This window comes from Agelaius tricolor, unplaced genomic scaffold, assembly GCF_023055355.1.
Source record: "Agelaius tricolor isolate 1412-34295 unplaced genomic scaffold, bAgeTri1.0.p SCAF_3, whole genome shotgun sequence".
Taxonomy (NCBI): Eukaryota; Metazoa; Chordata; class Aves; order Passeriformes; family Icteridae; genus Agelaius; species Agelaius tricolor.
Window position 1 is genome coordinate 65996726 of NW_027269263.1, and position 21417 is coordinate 66018142.

Below are 21417 nucleotides of genomic sequence, written 5' to 3' on the forward strand. Positions count from 1 at the left end.
GCAGAAAACAAATCCGTCCTTGTTCACAGAAAGTGAGTGATGCTCGCCCAGCCCCAGGATTTCTCCAGGCACATCTGATGGGAACTGCCACAGCTTTTGAGTCCTTAAGCCATTAAACAAATACCAACCCTGAATAGTTATCTGGTTTTATTACCCTCTCCCAGCAATCACAGGGACACGCAGCTGCCTTGCTCAAATGCACGTATGGGAATGGCAAGGTGGGATGTGCTGCACCAGGATGGGAAATTTGACTGGATAGCTAGGGTAATAGAAGCATAAAATGGTTTGGTTGGAAGAGACTTTGAAGATCATCCTGTTCTAACCCTCCTGCCATGGCAGGGACACCTTCCACTATCCCAGGTTGCTCCAAGCTCCATCCACCCTGGCCTTGGACACTTCCAGGGATAGGTCATCAACTGCTACTCTGGGCAACCTGTTCCAGTGCCTCATCAACCTCATAGTCAAGAATAATATCCTAATATCCAACCTAAATCTACTCTCTTTCAGGAGAGAAAGTTTGGAAGATCCATCTCCAGCAAATGATAACAGGCACTTGTCCTGCACAGAGGGGAAATGTGATGTCAGACAAGTGAAAGTGAGGGACCCACTGCAAGCAGCAGGACACTTCTGATTGAGAGAAGGATAACCCAAAATGGAAGTAAACAGCTAAATTACTACGTTGTTGCAGAAAATCAGAATACCTTGGGGGAGGCAATGCCAAGAGCGTGTTCAGCTCTGAAACTATTTTGCAACGTGTGCATCTGAGGCCGGGTTCATATCAGAGGCCTGAGCAATGTGATTTGGCAAGTGTTAACTCCATGACCAGTGCATGCCATCCAGAAGCCAGAAGAAAAACAAAGATGTGATGCAGCTCTGCAGCCATTTAAGCATGGCTTTGGTAAACAGAGCGGGTTTAACACTCACCAGAGCCTCAGGCACGGGCTAAGGCACTGGCTCCTCCCTCCACCCACCTGCATACTCAGTGGCTTGTACAAAACTTGGCCTAGTCGGAGCTCTGGAAATTAATCTGGTCCCCCCCTGTGTCTCTGCACCACCCTCCTTCCCTGACACCAAACCAGCATGCTTGGTTCTGCTCATAAACACCAGCAGACCACCAACCAAGAGCAACTGAAAACGAGGAGCCAGGTGGATATCCCGAGATCTGTGCCCTGTGAAATCCCAGGCAATGCTTTCCAGCGAGCTGGTACAGCACAGCTGTGCCAACACGGGCACCTGGGTGTGGGAAGAATGCTGGCAGGGCGATGAACTCATTAAGGTGGAGCTCTGTCACCACCTCCTGCAGGAATCCGAGATGAGTCCATCGCTGTGTGGATCCTTGTGCAATGGGTGTAGGAAGGATCAGTCACTGGAGCTCTGCGCGCCGCGGCCAACGCCACCAGGAGAAACAGGAGCCCTTTCCATGTAAGCCAGCTGATCCGCCTGATATCAAGTGACTCATTAAGGGCTTACAAAACTTAAGTAGACCATAGTGTTGCTCTCTAGTAGTGGGAACTTCTTGGCTTGAGAGGAGGATTTGATACCAGCCAAAAACTCACCTTGGGCCTCGCTGGCATTAGCAGCAGCAGATCTGCCCTGGGAGGTGTGTGCAGGAAGTTGCAAACTGCTCCTGTTTTTACTCCAAAGAATTAAGTTTTCCAAAGATGCTGGGTAGGAAGGTCTGGCCCTGCACTTGGCAAATGATGAACACCAAAGCCTGAAATGGAGGTGAAGAGGGGTGAAGGTGGAATCAAGCTGGACAAATACATCTACTCTGTGTTTTCTCAGTAGCTTAAAACATTTCACCCTCTGGTCTCCCCTTCATCCTATTCCCATACAAGCTCTTCGAAAGAATGAAAATATCTCATGTTGATTAGATTAATTAGAGACAAATGTACACACAGGTAGTGATTGGACATGGCTTTAAACTAAGAGAGGAGAGACTTAGACTAATTACTAGGAAGAAAATTCTTGATTGTGAGCATGCTGAGGCCCTGGCACAGGTTACCCAGAGAAGCTGTGGCTGCCCCCTGGAAGTGTTCAAGGTCAGGTTGGATGGGGCTTGGAGCACCCTGGGATAGTGGAAGGTGTCCCTGTCCTTGGCAGGGGGTTGGAATGAGATGATTTTGAAGGCTCCTTCCAACCCAAACCATTCTATGATTCTGTGATCTTCCAAATAGCTAAATAGTTATCTTAAACACATCTGAATTGGAATCACTGTGACTTGGGTGCACAAGGCAAAATCCATCCTTATGGCCCCCACAGAAGTGTATTTGTAGCCAAAATTTGCAGATGAGAGAAACCACAGACATAGAGAATCAAATGGAGCAGGACCAGCATCTAAAGAGGTTGGTAGGCAGATGTTTTTCCCAATTCTAAGGGATACAAGGGTTTTGCAAAATAGATCCATGTGCTCTGATTAACATAAGTAAATTAAGTCCTAATAAAGGTTAAGTGGGTGCACAGCAATGGCTGCTTGAGCTTTGCCATGTTTATGTGGAACCTCCAGGTAGAGAGGATGGGCTTGTGGCACATGAAGTTTATGTTCAGTGAATTTGGACATTTCTCCATTGCAAGCTGTCACCAAATTCAAGCATTTTCATGTGACTGTCTCACTGGCTCAGCTCAAGCCATTGCACAGGTCATGATTATATTCCCTAAACATCATCCGTATTAGAGAGCTACGACTCCTTCAGTGGAGTCCTCAGCATGAAACCGATGAACATCCTTGCTTTGGGAAAGTTAGGGGGTTTTTTTGTGGGTTTTTTTTTTGTTGTTGTTTGTTTTTTTTTTTTTTGTCAGAAATCCTGAAAACAACAAAAAAAAATGCAGCATTTATGCAGCCAAGACTGTGAGGGCTGGAGAGATGTGGTTCCTCCTGAGCTGTGGCACTGCAAATCCAGCCTTTTAGAGAGTAGGTGGCACTGAGAGCCAATGGTTGGGTCGGGTTATTAGATATCAAGGCAAAGTCCTGGATTTTGGGCTTGACTGAGCATCTGTCTTTGCAGAAAATATAGAGAACAACAGCATCACTTCATCCACAGCATCTTAATACGTGCCAGCTCCAAGCACCAACGCAGGCATTTCACAGCCCACAAGGCCCAGAGAAGGCAGCTATTGTACGAATTATGAGAGGCGTTTTTTGACGTCCCCAAAGTAATTTTAGGCAAGAAGCTGCTTCTCAGATAAACTCCACCAGATATCCCTGGAAGCAAAGAAGCTAGTAGGAAAATAAGTGAGTTCAGCTCGGCTCTTTTCACAGAAAAGCTCGAAATTAGTGGAGGAAAAGAGAGTTGGTTTCATGTTGGAAAAGTTACTGGAAGAGGGTCAAGTAAAGCCTGCAAAGCCAAAGGATCTCTTTGGTTCTGGAGGGCTGTAGATGGTTTCCAGTTCCCAACTTCAATAAAAACACATTTTCAGCTGAGGAGCAGGTTCAAGGACAGTTCTGTCACTGGGGAGGCTCCCAATGGCTCTGTAGTTTTATCCAGCCCTTGTGAAGGGTGTTATTGTTATTTAAACCATGGGAAGGTCTGGGCTTCACAGAGCAGGAAACGTTATCCTCCTCCTGTGGATGGAAACTGGGACACGCTCTGATCCTGTGCCTAAACACACCACGGCAGAGCTGAGAGCTGTGCCCAGCTTCCTTGGTAGCAAGACCAAGTTTTTACCTTTGAATCCATGCAGTGGTGACCATTTGGACAAGAAAAACCCACAAGCAGAGGTGTATCCCTAAAAAGACAATTCTGAGAGCATTTATCAAAAAGCGCTGTAGATGACAGCTCAGTTAAAAATAAACCACTGCTCACTATCTCCTGTCGCTATTTTCTAGTGAATTTATGTAAAAGGAAAATAAAAATTCTATTTTTTTTTTCAAATCTGATGCCAAACTTAAAAAAATCCATTGCAAACAGTGCCCAGTCCCACACCTGGGGAGGGATCACCTTGAAGGAAGAAGGATGAAGGTCACCTGTGCACAGTTAAGCAGCAGTGGCATTGGAGGCCCCAGGTGACACCAGGGCTGGTGACATGCCATCACACTTGTCATTAGTCCCACAGCAAGCAAATGACAGGCACAGCAAGATGCTGGCTTAGGGAGGAATTGACAGGAGAGACTTTGGAATTTGTAAGCCAAATTCCTCATGATAGGTGATGAAACCTAAATTTTTCTAAATATGTTCCAAGTCTATTTCTCTGTCATCCCCTTGTTTAGGCAATAAAATAATCAAATTGTTTTCTGTTTGGTTTTGTAAAGCTGTTTCGTAGTCATTATGGGAGCATTCATATTGAAAACATAACAGGGAGTTGTGTTCACATGAAATTATTTTCTCATTGTGTTTTACAAATTGCATGGAAAATCTTCCACCTATCCCAGGTTTACCTCACATTTTATTTTCTGAAGGAAATTTGCCTTCTTGATCAAAGCTTGAGGCAGCAATCACTGAACAACAGAAACGTTTGGGTTGGAAGGGATCATCTATTTAAAGGTCATCTATTTCCAACCAATATTGCACCAAACCTCAACTCTGAGCACGTTTGGTGTCACCATCCTGGAATGGAGTCCCCACTTGCTCAGGGCACCCAGCAGCTGCTGAGCTGTGTTGGCTTTGGCACCTGACACCTGAGTTAAGGGGCCACGACTTTGGAGCAGACAAGGACTAGAAGGAAAATTTAAGGGGTGACTGCCAAGGGGGAACAGATGGTCTGGAAGCCCTCAGCTCTCCTCTCTCCCTGTGAGGAGTGTCACAGGATTTAAAATCATGGTGCAAAAGGTCACTCCATAAACATCTTAGAATCATAGAACCCTATGGTCTATGGTTTAAGGTCCCTTCCAACCTATGGCTTAGATTGGAAGGGACCTTAAAGATCATCTCATTCCAACCCCTCTGCCATGTCCAGGGACACCTTCCACTAGACCAGGCTGCTCCAAGCCCTGTCCAACTTTGACATTGAAAGTTCCCAGGGATGGGGCATCCACCACCCCTCTGGGTAACCTGTTATATAGTATTTCACCACTGTCATCATAAAAACCCTTTTCCTTAACACTTAATCTGAATGAACCCTCCTTTTGTTTTGTCCTACCACCACAGACCCTGTTAAATAAAAAGTCTGACCCCCTCCTTCACCCACTGCAAACCTGGAAGAGGCTGAAGCAGCCCCTTGGAGTGAAAGCACCCTTGGCTCGGCTGCCCCAGCTCACAGTTAATGGTTTCTGCTCACAAGAGCCAGGTACAAGAGCTGTTTGCTGGCTGCAAATCTCCCGTTACAGCCTCCTCTGCCATCCAGCACACATGGATTAATAGCAGCTTTCTACTTTTGAGGTTACAGCTGATCCAAAAGTCCCCAGAAGAAAGGGCGAGTTTCCTAAGCGGCATGACTGACAAGACGGCGAAGAGGGAGTTTATTCAGAGCATTATCTAATTCATTCCCCAGTGAAGGAAACTCATCTACTTTTCAGACTTAAAACTTCTAAAGAAAACTGCTATGATCTAAAGAGATTGGCCATAAAACTATTTGTATTGAAAACTTAGCCAGCATGCCTTTAGTGAACTTCATTCATTAACATTCTTCCTGGCAAGGTTTCCATATCTCAGCGTTCATTTTATACTTTAATTTGGTTAGTAGGTCTTTGTTTAATCGTCCTATTGAAAGGAGAACAAAGAAGGTTTAGGTGATACAGTGAAGTAATACACTATATTTTATCTCTCTAAAGCCCAGACAAAGTCAGCAGGCTCTGATACCCTCCGATTTGGGTTTTTTTTTAAATTCCCTTTCTCTTCCAGGACATTTGGAATCACAAATCAGTTGCAGAGCATAAAGATCCTCACTGTACTTAGCCGTGGACACCTTCAGAAGAGAAACACCTTGTCAAGCAGAGAAATGATGCTCTGAGCATAACATACAGCACCAAAGGAAGATTATCTTGGGAAAAGGGCATTCCCATTACTCCAGGGATGGATGTTCTCCTTTTATATCTATGTCCTCCAATAAAAATCAGTAGTCAAGATAGTTTCTTCCATTTCTGAACTTTGTGCTTACTGTCTCGATATCAACTCCATGTTTTTTTCTGGATGCAAAACTCATTAACAAGCTGCAATTTTGCCTAATGACTAACCTGCTTCACAGCCAGCACCCAGCATAGCAACCCACAGGCATAGGCTGCCCTGGATAAAACACATTAAAAGGATAAAAAAGATAAAAAATTCTCCAAATGGAGCTGAGCCCCGGCCGTGCCAGTGGGCAGCTCCTGGGCTGCTGTAAACTGACACAGCTCCAACTGACTCCCAGCTGACTCCAGATAAAAATCTGGCCCCAGAGTAGCGGCAGGATTCAACAAGCTTTTCTCACGGAGTAGCTTTTGTGCTCTTTTCTTGAATATTTACGACCCATCCTCACTGTCCTGCTTAAATCCACTACACATGGTGCATCCATAAAGGGGGAAAATTGTACCTGTCTACTCTTTATAGTGTAGCAGTTGGTGAGGTGTCTCCTCACTGAAAACTCTTTAATTCTTTACTTTCTAAACTCCACACCACCCACTGATGCTTCCCTTGAAGCTGCATTTAAGGCAGGAAAACCATTCAGAGACCTGGATGCTCTCCCATGACATGCAGCAAGCAAACCAACCTGCATCCCACCCACCGTGCCCTCTTCTCATTGATGGTGGTGTCCAAAACACAAATCATAAAAGGACTCATATCCCAACCCCAAAATCAAGCAGTGACTCTAGGGAGCAGCCCCAACTGCTCCCTCACTTTCCATACACAAAGTTTATGGAGAGACACCCAACCTGTGACGTTACCAGCAGCAAACACAAAGGTCTGGGGAAGGAACTGGGCTGGCTCAGTGCTGGGTGGGGCCAGGGGCTGTAAAGAAGGTCCAAGCCACACATTGCTCAGGGATAACCATTTCTGGAATGATTATTCATTAATGCCACTGATTCCTGATCCACAGCAGCATAAGTGAAAGGGAGGCAGGCTCAGCACCAAGTGTGGCTTCAAACTAATGACCCGGAGGTGAAGGGCCCCTTCTCCTGTTACTAATCCCCTCAGCCACACAAGCCTCCTGAAAATGATGCTTTGGTTTTATTGCCACAGGGGTCATTTATAAAATCATAAAAGCCAGGTTAAGAAACCAACCCAGCAGCAGCAAGGCCAAGCATGAAGAGCTGAACAGCCATCCCATAGGGCACGTTCAGCCCTCCCATGGTATCCTGAGTAATTCAGCTGATTAAATGTGAGAAGTTCTGATTCATGGAGAGGAGGAGGAAATGCATAAACAACTTACCAAAAGCTAATTTCTTTATTATTGCAACCAGAAATGACCAAAGACGGCGTATTTTGTATGTCTGCACATTACATGTGGAAAAAACCAAAAATCAGCATTGCAACATCCAACAATTCAAAATAAAATAGAATAAAAAAATCAAACCCAAGAACTTTCTTGACTGGTAATTAACAGGGACGGAATATAAACGAGATGGCATTGAACAAAGCAGGTAACAGTGCACTTTTAATAAACCAATTTCATCCATATCACCACTGATTTGCAATTTAACAGTTCTATCAGCAAAGCCTAATTTCCCTAACTAGACTGGTACTTTTAAAAACATGACTAATTCACTCTCATTAATATCAATTTGGATGCATTTAAAAAATAACTCTTAATATCTGCACAACAGGCTAAAGGGTCATATTTCTCTAACATCAGACGTTCTCACTGCATTGGTTTAAAATACAAATATCCCCAAATTAACCAATGCAAACTAAAATTGATTAGAAAACAAAAGGCATAAATTGTTTTCAAGATTTATTCTTATTTAGCTCTGAGACCCATTGCACTACAATATCTAACATTAACTTTTATTTCAGTTTCTCTGCACCTTCCCCTCCCATTTTCAAGGGGGAATGTGTCTGGGATCCAGTTTACTGGTCTTTCCAAGGGGATGCACAAAGCAGAGGAACACACCTGCATCTCCTCTACCTAAATACGATGCTTTTGGCAAACTCACTAACCACTTGTTTAAAAAAAAAAAGGAGAAAAAGGAGAAAAAGAGAAAAAAAAAAAGTCCATTCCAGCTACAGATTAACATGCTGTAGCTGCCACCAGAAGTGCAGAGCCCCCCTGGCCTAAGCTCCCAATTCAGAAGGCATTTAAGCACATGTACAACCAAGTGTGGGAACAGGCTCCTTGAAGGCAATAGGATTACTCACTTCTTAAGAAGTTACCACATGTTTAAGTATCTGAATCAAGGCCTAATTATGGTGCTGGCCACCTCCTCGTGCACACACAGCTGGGGCAGAGCTCACCAATCCCTCACAGCCATGAGGACAGGCGTTTGTCACACGGGCTTTTAGTAGCTGCTAGGTTTGTATTCTCGGGCAAACGACAACAAAAATCCTCAAGCCCTAAAAAATAATTAAAAAAAAATTACTTTATAAATATCAGCTATTTACATGTGTGAAAATCTTTTAATGGGAAGTGTTTTTACACACTGATGAAATGTACAAGCAATGAAAAGTTATGTTGACAAAGACTTTAAAAAAAAACCAACAAACTAAAAATCAATGTATAAAATATATTACAGGTCCACCAAAAGAAATTCACACGGAAGAAAAAAATTGACACAATAGAAACTTTTTTTTTAAAAAATAGAAGATATATCACAAAAGCTTGAACATGTTTATTTTATGTTAGTACTAAAAATCAAGGAAAAAAGCTTCATATATTCTCATCACAAAAATATTTACCAGCCACTTTTTATTTCCACATTATGATTATCTGGCTCAGCAAGAGTCGAGGCTGAACTGTATCCAGACTACAGAAATCATTCCAGAAGGTTGTCTCAGTTTACAACTTACTGCAATTTACATTTTCTCCTCCTCTCAGCACCTTACTGCAAAGGTTCAAGAGGGATTAATAACAAATTGAGAAAGAATAGGACAGATATCTGTATTTACAACATTCATCCGTGTTGCTGCTGAGCCACAGGAGCAGGAGCAGTCCCGGGAACCACCGAAGCCTTCACGGTGCTCTGTGCAAACTCCCCTTGCCAGGGGGAAGAAACAGCATCAGAATGTACCAAAATCCAATGCCCTGGGCTCGGACTGTCTGTGAAACCCAACAGCCCCTGAGCAATGGCATCTCCTCGCCCCTGATTCACTGCAGGGACACAAACGACCCTGGCAGGGTGGGTTCCTCCTGCAGCCGAGTCGGGGCGGGAGGTGCCGCGGTGACCGCACGATTTCAGTCCCTGCCAAGCCTTCAGTGTGCCCTGTGCTTCCTCTTCTTGTGTTTTTTATCCTTCCTTTTGTTGGCACACTTGGAGCAGAACCACTGCATCTCTTCTGGGGGTGCAGCCGTAAGCCCAACACAAGGCCTGTGAAGGACAGGAAAATATCACATCATCTCCATGGAGTAACATTGCTTTTGTTTCTCGCTCCAAAAAATGCAACTTTCCAGTGGAAGACTGGATCTGGCCTTTGAATTAATACAGCAATTATCTTAACAAATATAATGATCAAAACCTAAGAACTCTTGCTTTGAAACAAAAGAGAAGTATCAAAAGGATACTCAGATAAAAAGTGTTGTTTTAGTAGAAAATATGAATGCACTTTCAGGTGTAATAGACTAGACTGAAAATAATTTCAAATGCTTCTTTAACGCATCTGCAAAAAACCCTTATGATTTTATGTAGCTTTTAAAAAAAATTGCCTAAAAAGTGATTAATTTCCCCTAACCTTTTTATAAGAGCTGACATTTATATTACTGTTCATACAATGCTTCATAATTTGAACTGTCTATCTGTATACACTGTGCTCATAATCCTGTAGTTCTCACAAAATTACCGGAATCAGCAATATTTCCCAGCAGTTTCAAAAACAACCGTTATCACCAATGCCCATTAATTAAAAAGTAACTCTCCTTCACAGCTTAAAATCTGCCTTTTCAAATTTCAGAGCAACAGAGATAAAAATATCTTCCAGATTATTAAATTGGACACAGTAAAGCTATTTAAATATTCCCAACGTCATGAACTATTAGGAAAAAAAGGTTTTTTAATAATATAGCCCCAATCTGCCAGGCACTGGCAGAGCAGGATGGATGAGAGGAACTTACCAGTGATACCAATCATCGCAGTCATCACAACCTATCATTGGACTGCCATCATCTGGCTTGTTACAGCCAGGACAGATCCAGATCTGGTTACCCCACTCGTCTCGGATCTGGTGCAAAGAAAAGCAAAGTTAGCTGGTTTTCAGGGCTAAGCAGGCAGGAAAATTGACATTAAAAAAAAAAAAAAAACACCAAAAAAAAAAAGGTTTCTTGCTTATCTGGCTAAGCCATTCAGCAGCCCCTGTTGTTATGTGTGAATTCTCTGATCATGAGAGCTCAGTGTTACGTCTTAATTGATTTTCCTACACTGCTCATGACGACAAAATCATGTATTTTCCTGCATTGTCCTGTAAACCAGTAAAGCCAGTTACACCACCCAACCTAAGCACAGGCATTCACACACAGAGCCAGGGCTTAAGGACACAATTCCCTCTCTGTCTATACTTTTAAAATTCGACCCTGTTAATGGCAAGCAGGAGCCACGGCAGCCTCCTGCGTAAGATAACAGTTCTTATGTGCATGTAAAATATACAGCGCCGTGTGTATGTATTGCTGCATTACTTATTAGCCAAAGTCTTCAACTCCAACGAGCTGATAAGATCAGGATATAAAAAAAGTTGTTACTGAGTAACTTTCCATTCCCCTTATGACATTTATGTCGCAGTACAATTTACTAAAGGGTAAATGAAACAAGAAAGGCAGATCATTTACAGTACTGGGCAGCTGCTCACTGGGTTCATCATATGCATTTTTTTAATGTTTATATCCTGCTCGACCCATTGTTTGTATTTTTAGATTTCCAGTGGTTCTCGAACAGCTTTTTGCTAAAAACATACAAGCAAAATGTCACAGAATCCACCTAAAGGAGTGCAATTAACAACACAAAGTACAAAATGTCTGGGGCATTACCCTGACTCCATCGCTCCTTTATGAATATTTGCACATTATCGCTGAATCTCAAAAGCAGAAATTGTTTTGTTCTCAGCTTTTGTGCATTTACACATCTCAGGCAATAACTTTTTGCTATCTGTACAGCTTACAAACACAATATTAAAAAGTAGCAGATGAAAAGCCCCAAATGTTCTTAGTAAGAAAAAAAAAAGCCACTACACGGTGGTCTGCACATCTTACACCACTTCCTGAAAAATCAATAGGAACGTACCAGAGCTGCAACCAACACATCACTCTTCCCTGATTCTTCTTAAAGCCTTGAATGTTTTTGTGGTTTAAAACTCAAAACTACAAGTCCCTGAAATACTAACCAGGGAACAATCCCCTTCCCAACAGAGATATGGAGTAGGCACCATCATAAAATTAACTCAATTTCCAAGCTGATTGATTGCAATAATCATTCCTATCTACCATCTAATCTCACATCTGCAAAGTCATTTTAAGTTGCTGGAGAAGCATCTGCTCCCAGCGTGAAGTGTCTGGGCTCAGAGTGAAGAGGTGCAGAGGCATTTTGGTGGGATAACCCTGCTGGGAAGAGAGGGGATGCTGTGCCACAGTGCTGCAGAGAAGGGATGCTGTGGGATGTTGGGCTGAGGGCTCTAAAACCTGCCTGAACACCTGGTTGCACCCCCATCATCCCCCAGCACAGGCACCTCATTTCTGGTGCTGCCTGTTTTGGGTGTAGGCAGCACTGCCAGATGTTACCCCATCAGAAAACAGACACCCTAACTTTTCCAAACTTAATTTTTCAGGGGTTTTCTTCCTCTGCAGAATGCCTGCCTCAGGCTCTCAGGGGCTGGAGAGGGGCAGGGTGGTCTATAATCACAGAAACCTCTGCCTGTTTGTTAAACAAGAACTTGGGCTGCTGAATAAGGATATTAAAAATATTGCATAACTTCTCATTCCTTAATGAGCCAAGGGTCATGCAAGGAGGCACAGAGTGGGATTGCTGATTGCTGTGCTAGTACAAACCACTGAGAGCTAATGAGCAGAGCACATGCACTGAGATGCTATCCAACAGGGAGATGTGTATCCTTTCTTTTTTGAACTATAAAATCACTCTCCTCTCCTCCCCTGCACAAGGGAGTTGGGCACCTCTGTCACACTGGCTCCACTCTTATCTCTAGAACAGCTTTCCCATGTGATCTGAGCAAAATGATTCTGTCTCCTGGATTTCCTTCATACAAGAGGCTAATAGTTATTAATCATTTTCTTCTACCCCAACCTCTCTCTGAGCATTTTGACTTATAAATCTGTCACATCAGGTGTCTCCCTGCTTGTGCCCATAGTTGGGTCTTAATGCAGTAAAGCCTTGGTTTCACCTCTAATGTTGTAAAACATCATTTTTCACAAGGGCCTGGAGTGATAGGACAAGAGGGAATGGTCTTAAGTTGAAGGGAGGTAGATTTAGATTGTGTATTAGGAAAAAAATATTTACAAGAAGGGTGGTGAGGCACAGGTTGTCCAGAGAGGTGGTGGACTTCCTGTCCCTGGGAATGTTCAGGTTGGATGGGGCTCTGAATAACCTGGTTGAGTGGAAGGTGTCCCTGCATGTGGCAGAGGGGTTGGATCAAGATGGTCTTTAAGGTTCCTTCCAAACTATTCTGTGATAATCTATGGTTCTGTGAAAAGCAAAAATGATCTGGAGCCTCCATATCCTCTGAATTCTCCATAAAGGTGCTAAGTGTGTTACCACTAGAAGTACCTAGGCACAGTACTAGTTTTCTTTTTGAAACTAACATAATTTCTCAATTATTTCTTTTCACAATTACAGAAGAAAATTACTACATTGGATGTAGTTGAGCATTTAGGAAGTGTTTTTCTCTTAAATTTTGAAACCTTTGTGCACTACTGTAATAATATCAATGACAACAATACTAGTGACTGTAATAATAAGAGTGACTGTGGATTTACACTGTGATACCAGAGGTGAGGCTGTGTCCTACCCTAAGGATATGCAGAGCCTGTGTGATGTTGTCCAGTGCTGTAACTAACTCAGGAGTGAAATGTAGCAGCTGTTTAAATAGAGAGCAGTAACATGATACAGCAGTTTAAGTCCAGCAGGGAAGCACCTTTCCATTAGAAATGCAGGGTGGATTTATATTAGAAATCAATACTAAATCAAGATTCATAAAAATTTCAAAAATCATGCATATGTTGCAATTCAAGCACAGCAAACTCTGTAATAAAAGTAAGCTTTAGGTGTTTTAAATGGTGAGATTTTTAAACTGCAGCTAAGCAAGGTGTCACCAATCAAGCTGGAATTCAGCCAGGATGGGGAGGATAACAACACTGCTACCCTTGTGTTGCTTTTTAAGCATCAGGAACGCTCAGGACTTCATTTCACACAGCATTTAAAGCAGAAATTCTCAGCAGCACAGCAAGCCTTGTCCTACCCAGACATATATCCACATTCTTTTAGGGAATGCAGTTCCTACACCATGTTACTCAAGAGACTTTTCTAAAAGAACGAAGAATGCTGCCAGACACAGGCCAAGCTCAGAGCACGTGTCAAACACACAAATGAAGTGCAGACTAATGAACAATCTACAAACTTCTGAGATGCACAAACATTGCAATTTCTGTATGTCAAGGAAACCAGGAAAGAGATTAGTGGACTCTACACATTTCAAATGAGGGCTAAGTCAAGTTCTTGATGTTGTATGAGGGTTTTGTACTTTACCTGACTGACAGCAAAATCTATGGTGAGTCTGACATTTGAGGTTTCAATTCAGCACTTTTGAAAGCACCTATAAAAAACCTCTACCTCCAAAAAAAAGTGCTCTAGCTCAGTTAGCAGAAAATATCATATGGGATATAGTTCGACTTGTTAGAAGGAACTTAAATTTGGAAATGGAAACCAAGGAAAAATTCATTCCAAGTTGTAGCGTTTCAATCAAGTTTTTAAGCCCTCAAAACATGTGTGTGGAAACAAGGGCTGGATAAACAGCAGTTTAACAGAGAGCAACATCAGGAATCCAGGAACCATCAGTTTGAGACAATGAGCTCACCAATTCCAGGGAGGAATGCCCCTGGCATGGGACAGAGCATGGCACGTGTCACCTACCACGTAAGTACTGACGGTCTCGGTCACCACGCTCCGAACGGGAGCTTTGGAGCCTCCAGCTGCTGACACGGCTGGGGAGGGTGGTGGGATGAGGACAGGTGAGATGGTGGCCTGAGGAGGAGGAGGAGCTGGAACTGGAGGAGGGGTGACATGAACAGGAGCTGGCACCGGTGACGGCACAGGCGGAGGCGTTTTGGGCCGCGCCGCGGGAGTGGAAGGTTTGGCCTCTGGAGCTGACACCACTTTGCTGATGACTCTGTAGGAGCAACATTGAGAATTGTTAGAGCTGATGGGAGAGAAAGCAATGATCAATCACCCATTAGAGAGAAAGAAAATATAGAGCAGCTAATTCATGTCAGCCTGGAGTCACCACAGAGGCTGTTTCAACCCCACACAAGGACTGCTGTCATTGCTGCACCCATCCATTTACAGGATAAAGCACAGAGCCATTACAAAGTGAATGCCAGGACACCCTGAGCCAGTCTGTACCTCACTGTCTTATAAATATTCTCTGTGGCTTTACTAAACCTTGTTTCGTTAAGTTTTATTGCATTAGCTCAATTTGTGGGAAATATTAGAAAGGAAAGTTAATCAGCTGTGAACAGCACTGATTTTAATCTTCCAACTGAGAGACCATATCATCCTGTTAAGATCCTACATTAGGGGGTTCTGCAAATATTTGCTAGTTTGGTATTTCTTTGCCCAAATGTTTATGAAATCAGCAGTGGATCTAGTCAGGACAAATAAATGACGCACACTATACACTCAGCAGTTAAAATATTGCTACTTACTCGAGTAGCTGAAGTAGACAGGATGTAGCTCTAGTAAATACACTGTATAGAACAATCTTGCCCAGGAAGGGGGATACATAGAGGACCCAGCCTTTATTAATGACTGTTGATACACAGTGTTATTGATGTGCATGCAATTTCACAGACAAGCCAGAAAAAGCCCTTACTACAAGGCTCTAGGTTAGAAACATAAAGAGAAGGAAAAGGATGTTTTAAAAAAACAGAACAAAAACAACCCAAAAACCAACCAAAACCTCAAACAAAACACAGGGTAGGTTGATTTGTTTTACCACATTCTGGTAAATCATTTAACTAATTTATTTATATTTGAATGGTAACTGTGGGAGTGTGATTGATTTGTGACAGGACTGGACGAAGAGGGTGATTTAAAGAAAGGTTAGACATTCCAGGGGCAAGGATCATTTAAGAAGGTAAAAAACTGAGACATCAGTAGAGAAACCATGACAAAAATCAAATTGCAACGACTCCTGAGAACCAGGAATGTCTGGTTCCACTGCCAATGTGAATTCTAAGTTCAACTTTAGAGTTTATTACAACTCCAAAGCAGTATCACTATAATTGGAGACATTGTCCGAATTTCAAGTCAATAAAATTCCAAGCCATCATTTGAGAAAGGCTTGGAATAATACAGTATGTAATGCCTGGCTGAGATAATGGTATTTTCCTCACAAGATATGCCACTTTTACTGCAAACTCAGAACTGTGGGTTGTTACAGTAAAAACATACTTGGTAAAAGGAAGCAAGAGCAATGAGTTTGGTAGTCCTGCCTAACCCCCAGCTGCAGCATCACACCTTCTATGAATGAACAGGAGAAGAAAATCAAAGAGTGGTATGTATCTAAAGGGTGATAGATGATTCTTCCATCAACAACACTGAAGACATTCACACTACATATGTCCCAGTGATTGCTTCAGGTACCTAAACTGGGGCTCAGGCTCTGTATATGTGTCAGCAAGGTGCTAGACTGTGAGTCAAAGTACAGGAGTCTTAATTTATGTTGTCTGTGACTTGCAGAAGGAAGGAAGTTCTATCAGGCCATCAAAACCAGCCTCCTTCTCCTGTTAAGTGGGGAACATCCAAAATCCCACTGTTATCTCTCACCAAGGAAGTTTTCTCTTTGGCTCATGATGTCTTTCTGGTTCAGTGAAAGTCTCCTGGGGCTCCTGCCAGACTTGCCATACCCAACTCAAGATGCTTCTTCTGTGTCTTCCCCATTCCACAGACAGCTCTGGCTCCCAATGCTGAACGCCTAAGACCTTGCTTGGTGCCAACGCTCCCCTGGTTTGCAAAGTTATCCTCATGACTGGAGAGCCATCTCTCAATAAACAAACTCCTAGCTATAATAAAAGCGGGGATAGGGACTGACAGCAAAATATTGGCACAGTAGAAGTAATTTGGATGGTTTCAAACATCACTGCCCCTTCTTTTCCTGCCTCCCTCTCCTACCTCCTGCAAGTAAACAAAATCCTGCTAGGAGTTCTCCAGGGAGTCAACCCTCTCCAAGTCTAGACTAGGAGATGTATTAGCTAATAGGGCTTTAAACACAACTTTGCACACAGTGTAAACAGTTTGAAAGAAGTATTAGCTAATACAATTTGAATAAGAGTGACCATGCCCAGCTAACACATGAAATTAAATGACAGAGTTTCTTGGTCTAAAGCCAGGTTCTCCTCCTGCACAGGGTCTTCGAAGCCACTCTGCTCATAACTGCAGAAGCAGCAAGGAACACCACATGTGAAACCTTCCAAAAATACAAATATTCATTAGGGAGCGACACACGCTCATCGATTGGCTGGCGTGCCTCAAGTGTGCAATTAGGACATGTTCAGTATATAGGGCAGCTTATCTTGATTTTAGAGCTCAGTTATCAAAACAGGAGATCGGCATTTCGGAGCACGCTTGGGCCTACCACTCCCTTGGGCTAATGGAGTTCAGAGACTTTAGACTCCAGAGTGGAGAAATGAATGGTTTTGTGCTGCACCATTAGAGGTGATGGAGTAATCTCAGCGAGGGTGGTTTAGCCTGTCCTGAAGAAGGGGCTGCACACACGGAATATGGAGGTGGGGAGAAATCAAAGGGAAATAGCAGTCCCACGACTAATAATTACTGTTACTTCAGACTTGGAGAGAAACCTGATATCAAAACACTATGTAAATGATGGCAAGATTTATGAGCTCTGTTTTATAGACAGGAAAATTGAGGCACAGAGCTCACTGCAAGTAGGCGGCTCTCACTGCAGCAGAGCCTCGATCCTCCTGGTACCTGAGACCTGCTGGGATTTAAACTCTTCCTTGGGACATTACCACACACATGTTGTTACCTTCTTTCCCAAATGTGTTTTCATGTGTCCAAAATCATCACTTAGTCTGCAAGTACAATGCTACATAAAACAAACTTTCCTCCTTCTCCACACCAATCTGAGAACTCTAAACCTGAGGCCAAATGAGTATTTTTCATTTGAGAAATCAAACACAAATGAACATCAACCACCACCACCCCAATCAGAGTCGTGAGACAAGAACTGAATTTCTCTGCAGACTGCTTGCCTAGCAACGTACCACAAACAGATTCTACACTGAAAGATAAAAGGTCAATTAAAAGTTGTTTTTGAATCAAACCAGTTCCTCCAAAATAAAGGAGATGTGAGAAAACCTTTGGAATAGATGTGGTAATAAGAGCCTCCATAAATCGTGACTACAAGTCACAATTCCCTTTGAAAAAAACCCCAGAATTCATGTAAACACTGCATATTTGGTTGTGTCCAACCTGAATTCACTTTGGATTTCTTTTTAAATGCCAGCAGGAGCTGTCCTGCTGACAGAGCTTCAGTGTATTTATCACTGAACACATGCACTGATTTGTCACAGAGTTCCTGGTACTAACCAAGAAAACATCTAAACACAATAAAAAGGGAAAAAAACCTAAGGGATGTGAAATTTAAAGTGGAAGGACAGAGAAATCCTCAAATACCATGATTGCCAATAATTTTTCCATGTTGTTTTTTTATAACCCTTTTGCTGAAAGAGCAGAGCATAAAGCTTCCTGACAAAGGCATTTTGAAGTTATTTTTCTTTCTCATAATCTGTACCAGTGCAAACAGCATTTCAACCCAATATCAGAACTTAATGAGATCTTCCATTGCCATTTCTGCTCAAATACATCAAGGCTGTGCTGGGGCCAAGACAATAGTGTGAAATATCTGAATCTCAGCTGAGGAGCCAGATCTCATGGAATCAAAGGATGGATTGGCTTGGAAGGGACCTTAAAGATCTCCCAGCCCCAACCCCTCTGCCATGGGCAGGGATATCTTCCTCTAGACCAGGTTTTTCAGAGCCCCATCCAAGCTGACTGGAACACTTCCAGGGATAGGGAGTCCACCACCTCCCTGGGCAGCCTGTGCCAGTGTCTCACCACCCCCACAGTAAAAATTACAATGCTTATCTACTGGTTTAAAACTGTGTCCAACACTGCTCCAAGGGGAAGGAAGAAAAGAAAACTTCAGTGAAGTTTTTCTGTTTCTCAGGAGGGTAAAGTGAATAAAAATCCCTTCTAATCATCACTCCAGGGCAATCACCCTGTTCACAGTTATAGTTCCAAACCCAAAGAGGATGAACACCAAGTGTCAGCTTGCAGGCAAAGGGCAAATTCTACCAAGATTTGAAGTGCTGCAACAGGTCAGTTGGTTTCTAATCAGCTCTAAGTGGCAGGAGCTGTAACATGCTACATCTGGAGCAAAATGAAGCTCCAAGGTGTGAAATGGTTTCCTATCTTTGGAAGTAATTTATTTGATTTAATTCTGATCCTTACGGCTGAAAGCCCCATGGACTGCTTCACCTAAACACAGAGGAAAGATGTACACCAAAAAGAAATGGCTTTTCAAAAACAGGATATGGGCCACAGGGCAGAATGATTGCTATGGGCAATGAGCTCCAAAAAAATGCTGTATCAGACCTTTGAAAGGCCTAGTCAAAAAATCACAGTAATCTTTGTTTCAGCTCCCACGAAGCTGTTTCTCTGCCCAGAGGGAAAAAACTAACATTTGAAAAGTCCTAATTCTTTTCTGAACCCATGACCCATTTTTAAGCAAGGAGAAGGAGCTAAATGGGTCTCTGTGTCTAGGAAAATGACACAACTGCACTGACATAACTGAAACTGGTGCAATTCACTTGGATTATCAATCATCATATATCTCTTAGCTTTGATATTCCCTTATGGATATAAATTCCTTGATGTAACTATTTTGTTACTGAAAAATCTCACACCTGGAACTGAGATTGTTGCACCAGAAAAACCCTAAACCCTCTAAGACCTATGGGTAAGAGTGTCAAAAACACCTAAGGAAATCAGGAAATTTCCATATGGTTTAGATTCTTCGAAGATAAGAGGTGATTCTGGAAATTTTATTCCAGCCCTGGAGGAGAATCAGTGTGATTTAAGCTCTGTAATGTAGGCTAATTCCCATATTACTTTTACAAAGGGAAATTTATTTGCTGTTTCATGCCCTGCTGAATATTTTATTTTGTGCAAACAAGTCATATTGGCAAACAGAAGCTCCACAAGCACATGCTGTGACCAACCTGTGAGTTTGTGGAATGCCAGAATGCACCAAACCTCCAAGGAAGCCCCAAGCAATTTTGCAAGTGAAAAGACCTCAGCACTTTAACATCAGCTGCCATGTGGTATTCTTCTCTATCAAGGAAAATGAACTTTGAGCACTTATTCCAAGATAACATCCACTTTTTTGGGTGCCTGCCTCTCCCAGGTAAAGTGTGTTGACTTTCAGTGGTGCACATGAGATCAACAGCTCATTCTCCATTTCAACGGAGCTGGGGAAGGATTTGGAGGCCCAGGGGCAGCTGAAGGATCTGGGGGTGCTCAGCCTGGAGAAAAGGAGGCTCAGGGGGGGCTTTTACTTTCTAGAATTCCCTGACAGGAGGTACAGCCAGGTTGGGGTTGCTCTTTTCTGCCAAGTAACAAGTGAAAGGACAAGAGGAAATGGCCTCTAGTTGAGCCAGAGGAGGTCCAGATCGGATATTAGGGAAAATTATTTCATGAAAAGGGTTATGAAGCACTGGAACAGGCTGCCCATGGCACTGGTGGAGTGACTCATCCCTGGAGGGCTTTAAAAGACATGTAGATGTGGCACTTGTGCACACAGCTCAGTGATGGGCTTTGCAGTGCTGGGTTAATGGTAGGACTTGATGATCTAAGATGTCCTTTACAACCTAAATTTTTCTATGATTCTACTATTCTAACATTATGGCAAAGCCCCACAAACACCTGGACATTCAGTCCAGCTGACATTTCCAGCCAACTCCTTTGCTTTATGGACACATGCACTGTAGAAATTAAATTACAGGTTTTCTACTGTTTATTTTCCCATTACTTGAAGCGAAACAGATTTCTGCCCTTGGCCTTCAGCCTCTGTATCTGTTACACCCAGAGTATTTCTCCCAACAACCACAAGCACCTTTCAGTTGATGACTCCTAAATCTCCCTCCCATTTTCTCACCATTCTGACTTACACCTCTGGATGGTTCATTGCCAGTCTGACAAAACAAAACTGAGCTGTAGCGTGGCGTCTTGGTATCTTTCATCTTATTTTTTCCCTTATCATCAATAACAAACATCTTCAATGTTAAAACCACCTGGCACCAACCCCTTCTGCTGAGTTCTCAAGAGCAAAACCAGAACCTGGTAAAACATGTTTATGTCAAAGAGCTCTTTGCAAACTTTCTCTTCTGTGTTCCCAGCAAACTGCCTTTTATTGTCATTTGTTTTGGGAAATGTTATGGGATGCATGATCTAGGAGTTTGCCCATAAACCAGTCCTATATCCACCCTTTTTGGTGGGAACTGGTAAAGAACATGAATTGTATGAACTACCAGAAGGTTGTACCAGTATGTGTTTAGAAAATCTTTAAAGCTGTAATTTTCAGCTTGTTACCAAGTTGTTTTTGAAAGAAACAAGTAAGACAGATGGTCCTGGACTTGGAGACTCTGTACAGCTAAAGATCACCTGCTAACAGGACAACTTCACTAAATTCAGGTAGGACCATCTGTTCTTTTGTGGCTATTTCTTTATGGTCTTCTTGTTCACACCCAGCTCCCAGGAACCATCCCACAAATCCCTGGGTCTATGGAATTTCCTCACTTTTGTTTAAAAACCTCAGTAAAAGAGTGAATAAAAAGAAGCAACTCTGTCAAAGTCAAGAACAAATCAGTACCTTTTTCTTGCAGTCATCCTCTGTGGAAAGTTTAATTTTGAAACAAATACCCATCTGCCTTTCTAATCTTTCACACATATTTGATCAGTTTCTGTTGTGCTTCATAAGGGCAGCTGCTCATGGCCATTTACACAAGCAATTCCCTCATGTGTCTAAACCTGCCTGAAGTATTTTTTTTTAATTGTGGTATACAGTATACAAGTTGTTTTTTTTTTTTTTTACTCTTGAGCAATAAGCAGCAAAATCAAAG

At 42.7% G+C, this 21417-nt stretch overlaps 1 protein-coding gene across 1 annotated transcript in view; it reads right to left on the reverse strand.

Annotated features, from left to right (window-relative positions):
* Positions 1-7277: 7277 nt before the first annotated feature.
* TAF3 (TATA-box binding protein associated factor 3) overlaps positions 7278-21417 on the reverse strand; it is a 115518-nt gene continuing 101378 nt past the window's right edge. The window contains exons 5-7 of the mRNA XM_071424137.1: positions 14129-14384; positions 10114-10220; positions 7278-9373 (exon numbers count right to left, since the gene is read on the reverse strand). Of these exons, the coding sequence (XP_071280238.1) occupies positions 9259-9373; positions 10114-10220; positions 14129-14384 (478 nt within the window). The 3' untranslated portion in view covers positions 7278-9258. The remainder of the gene's footprint in view (positions 9374-10113; positions 10221-14128; positions 14385-21417) is intronic.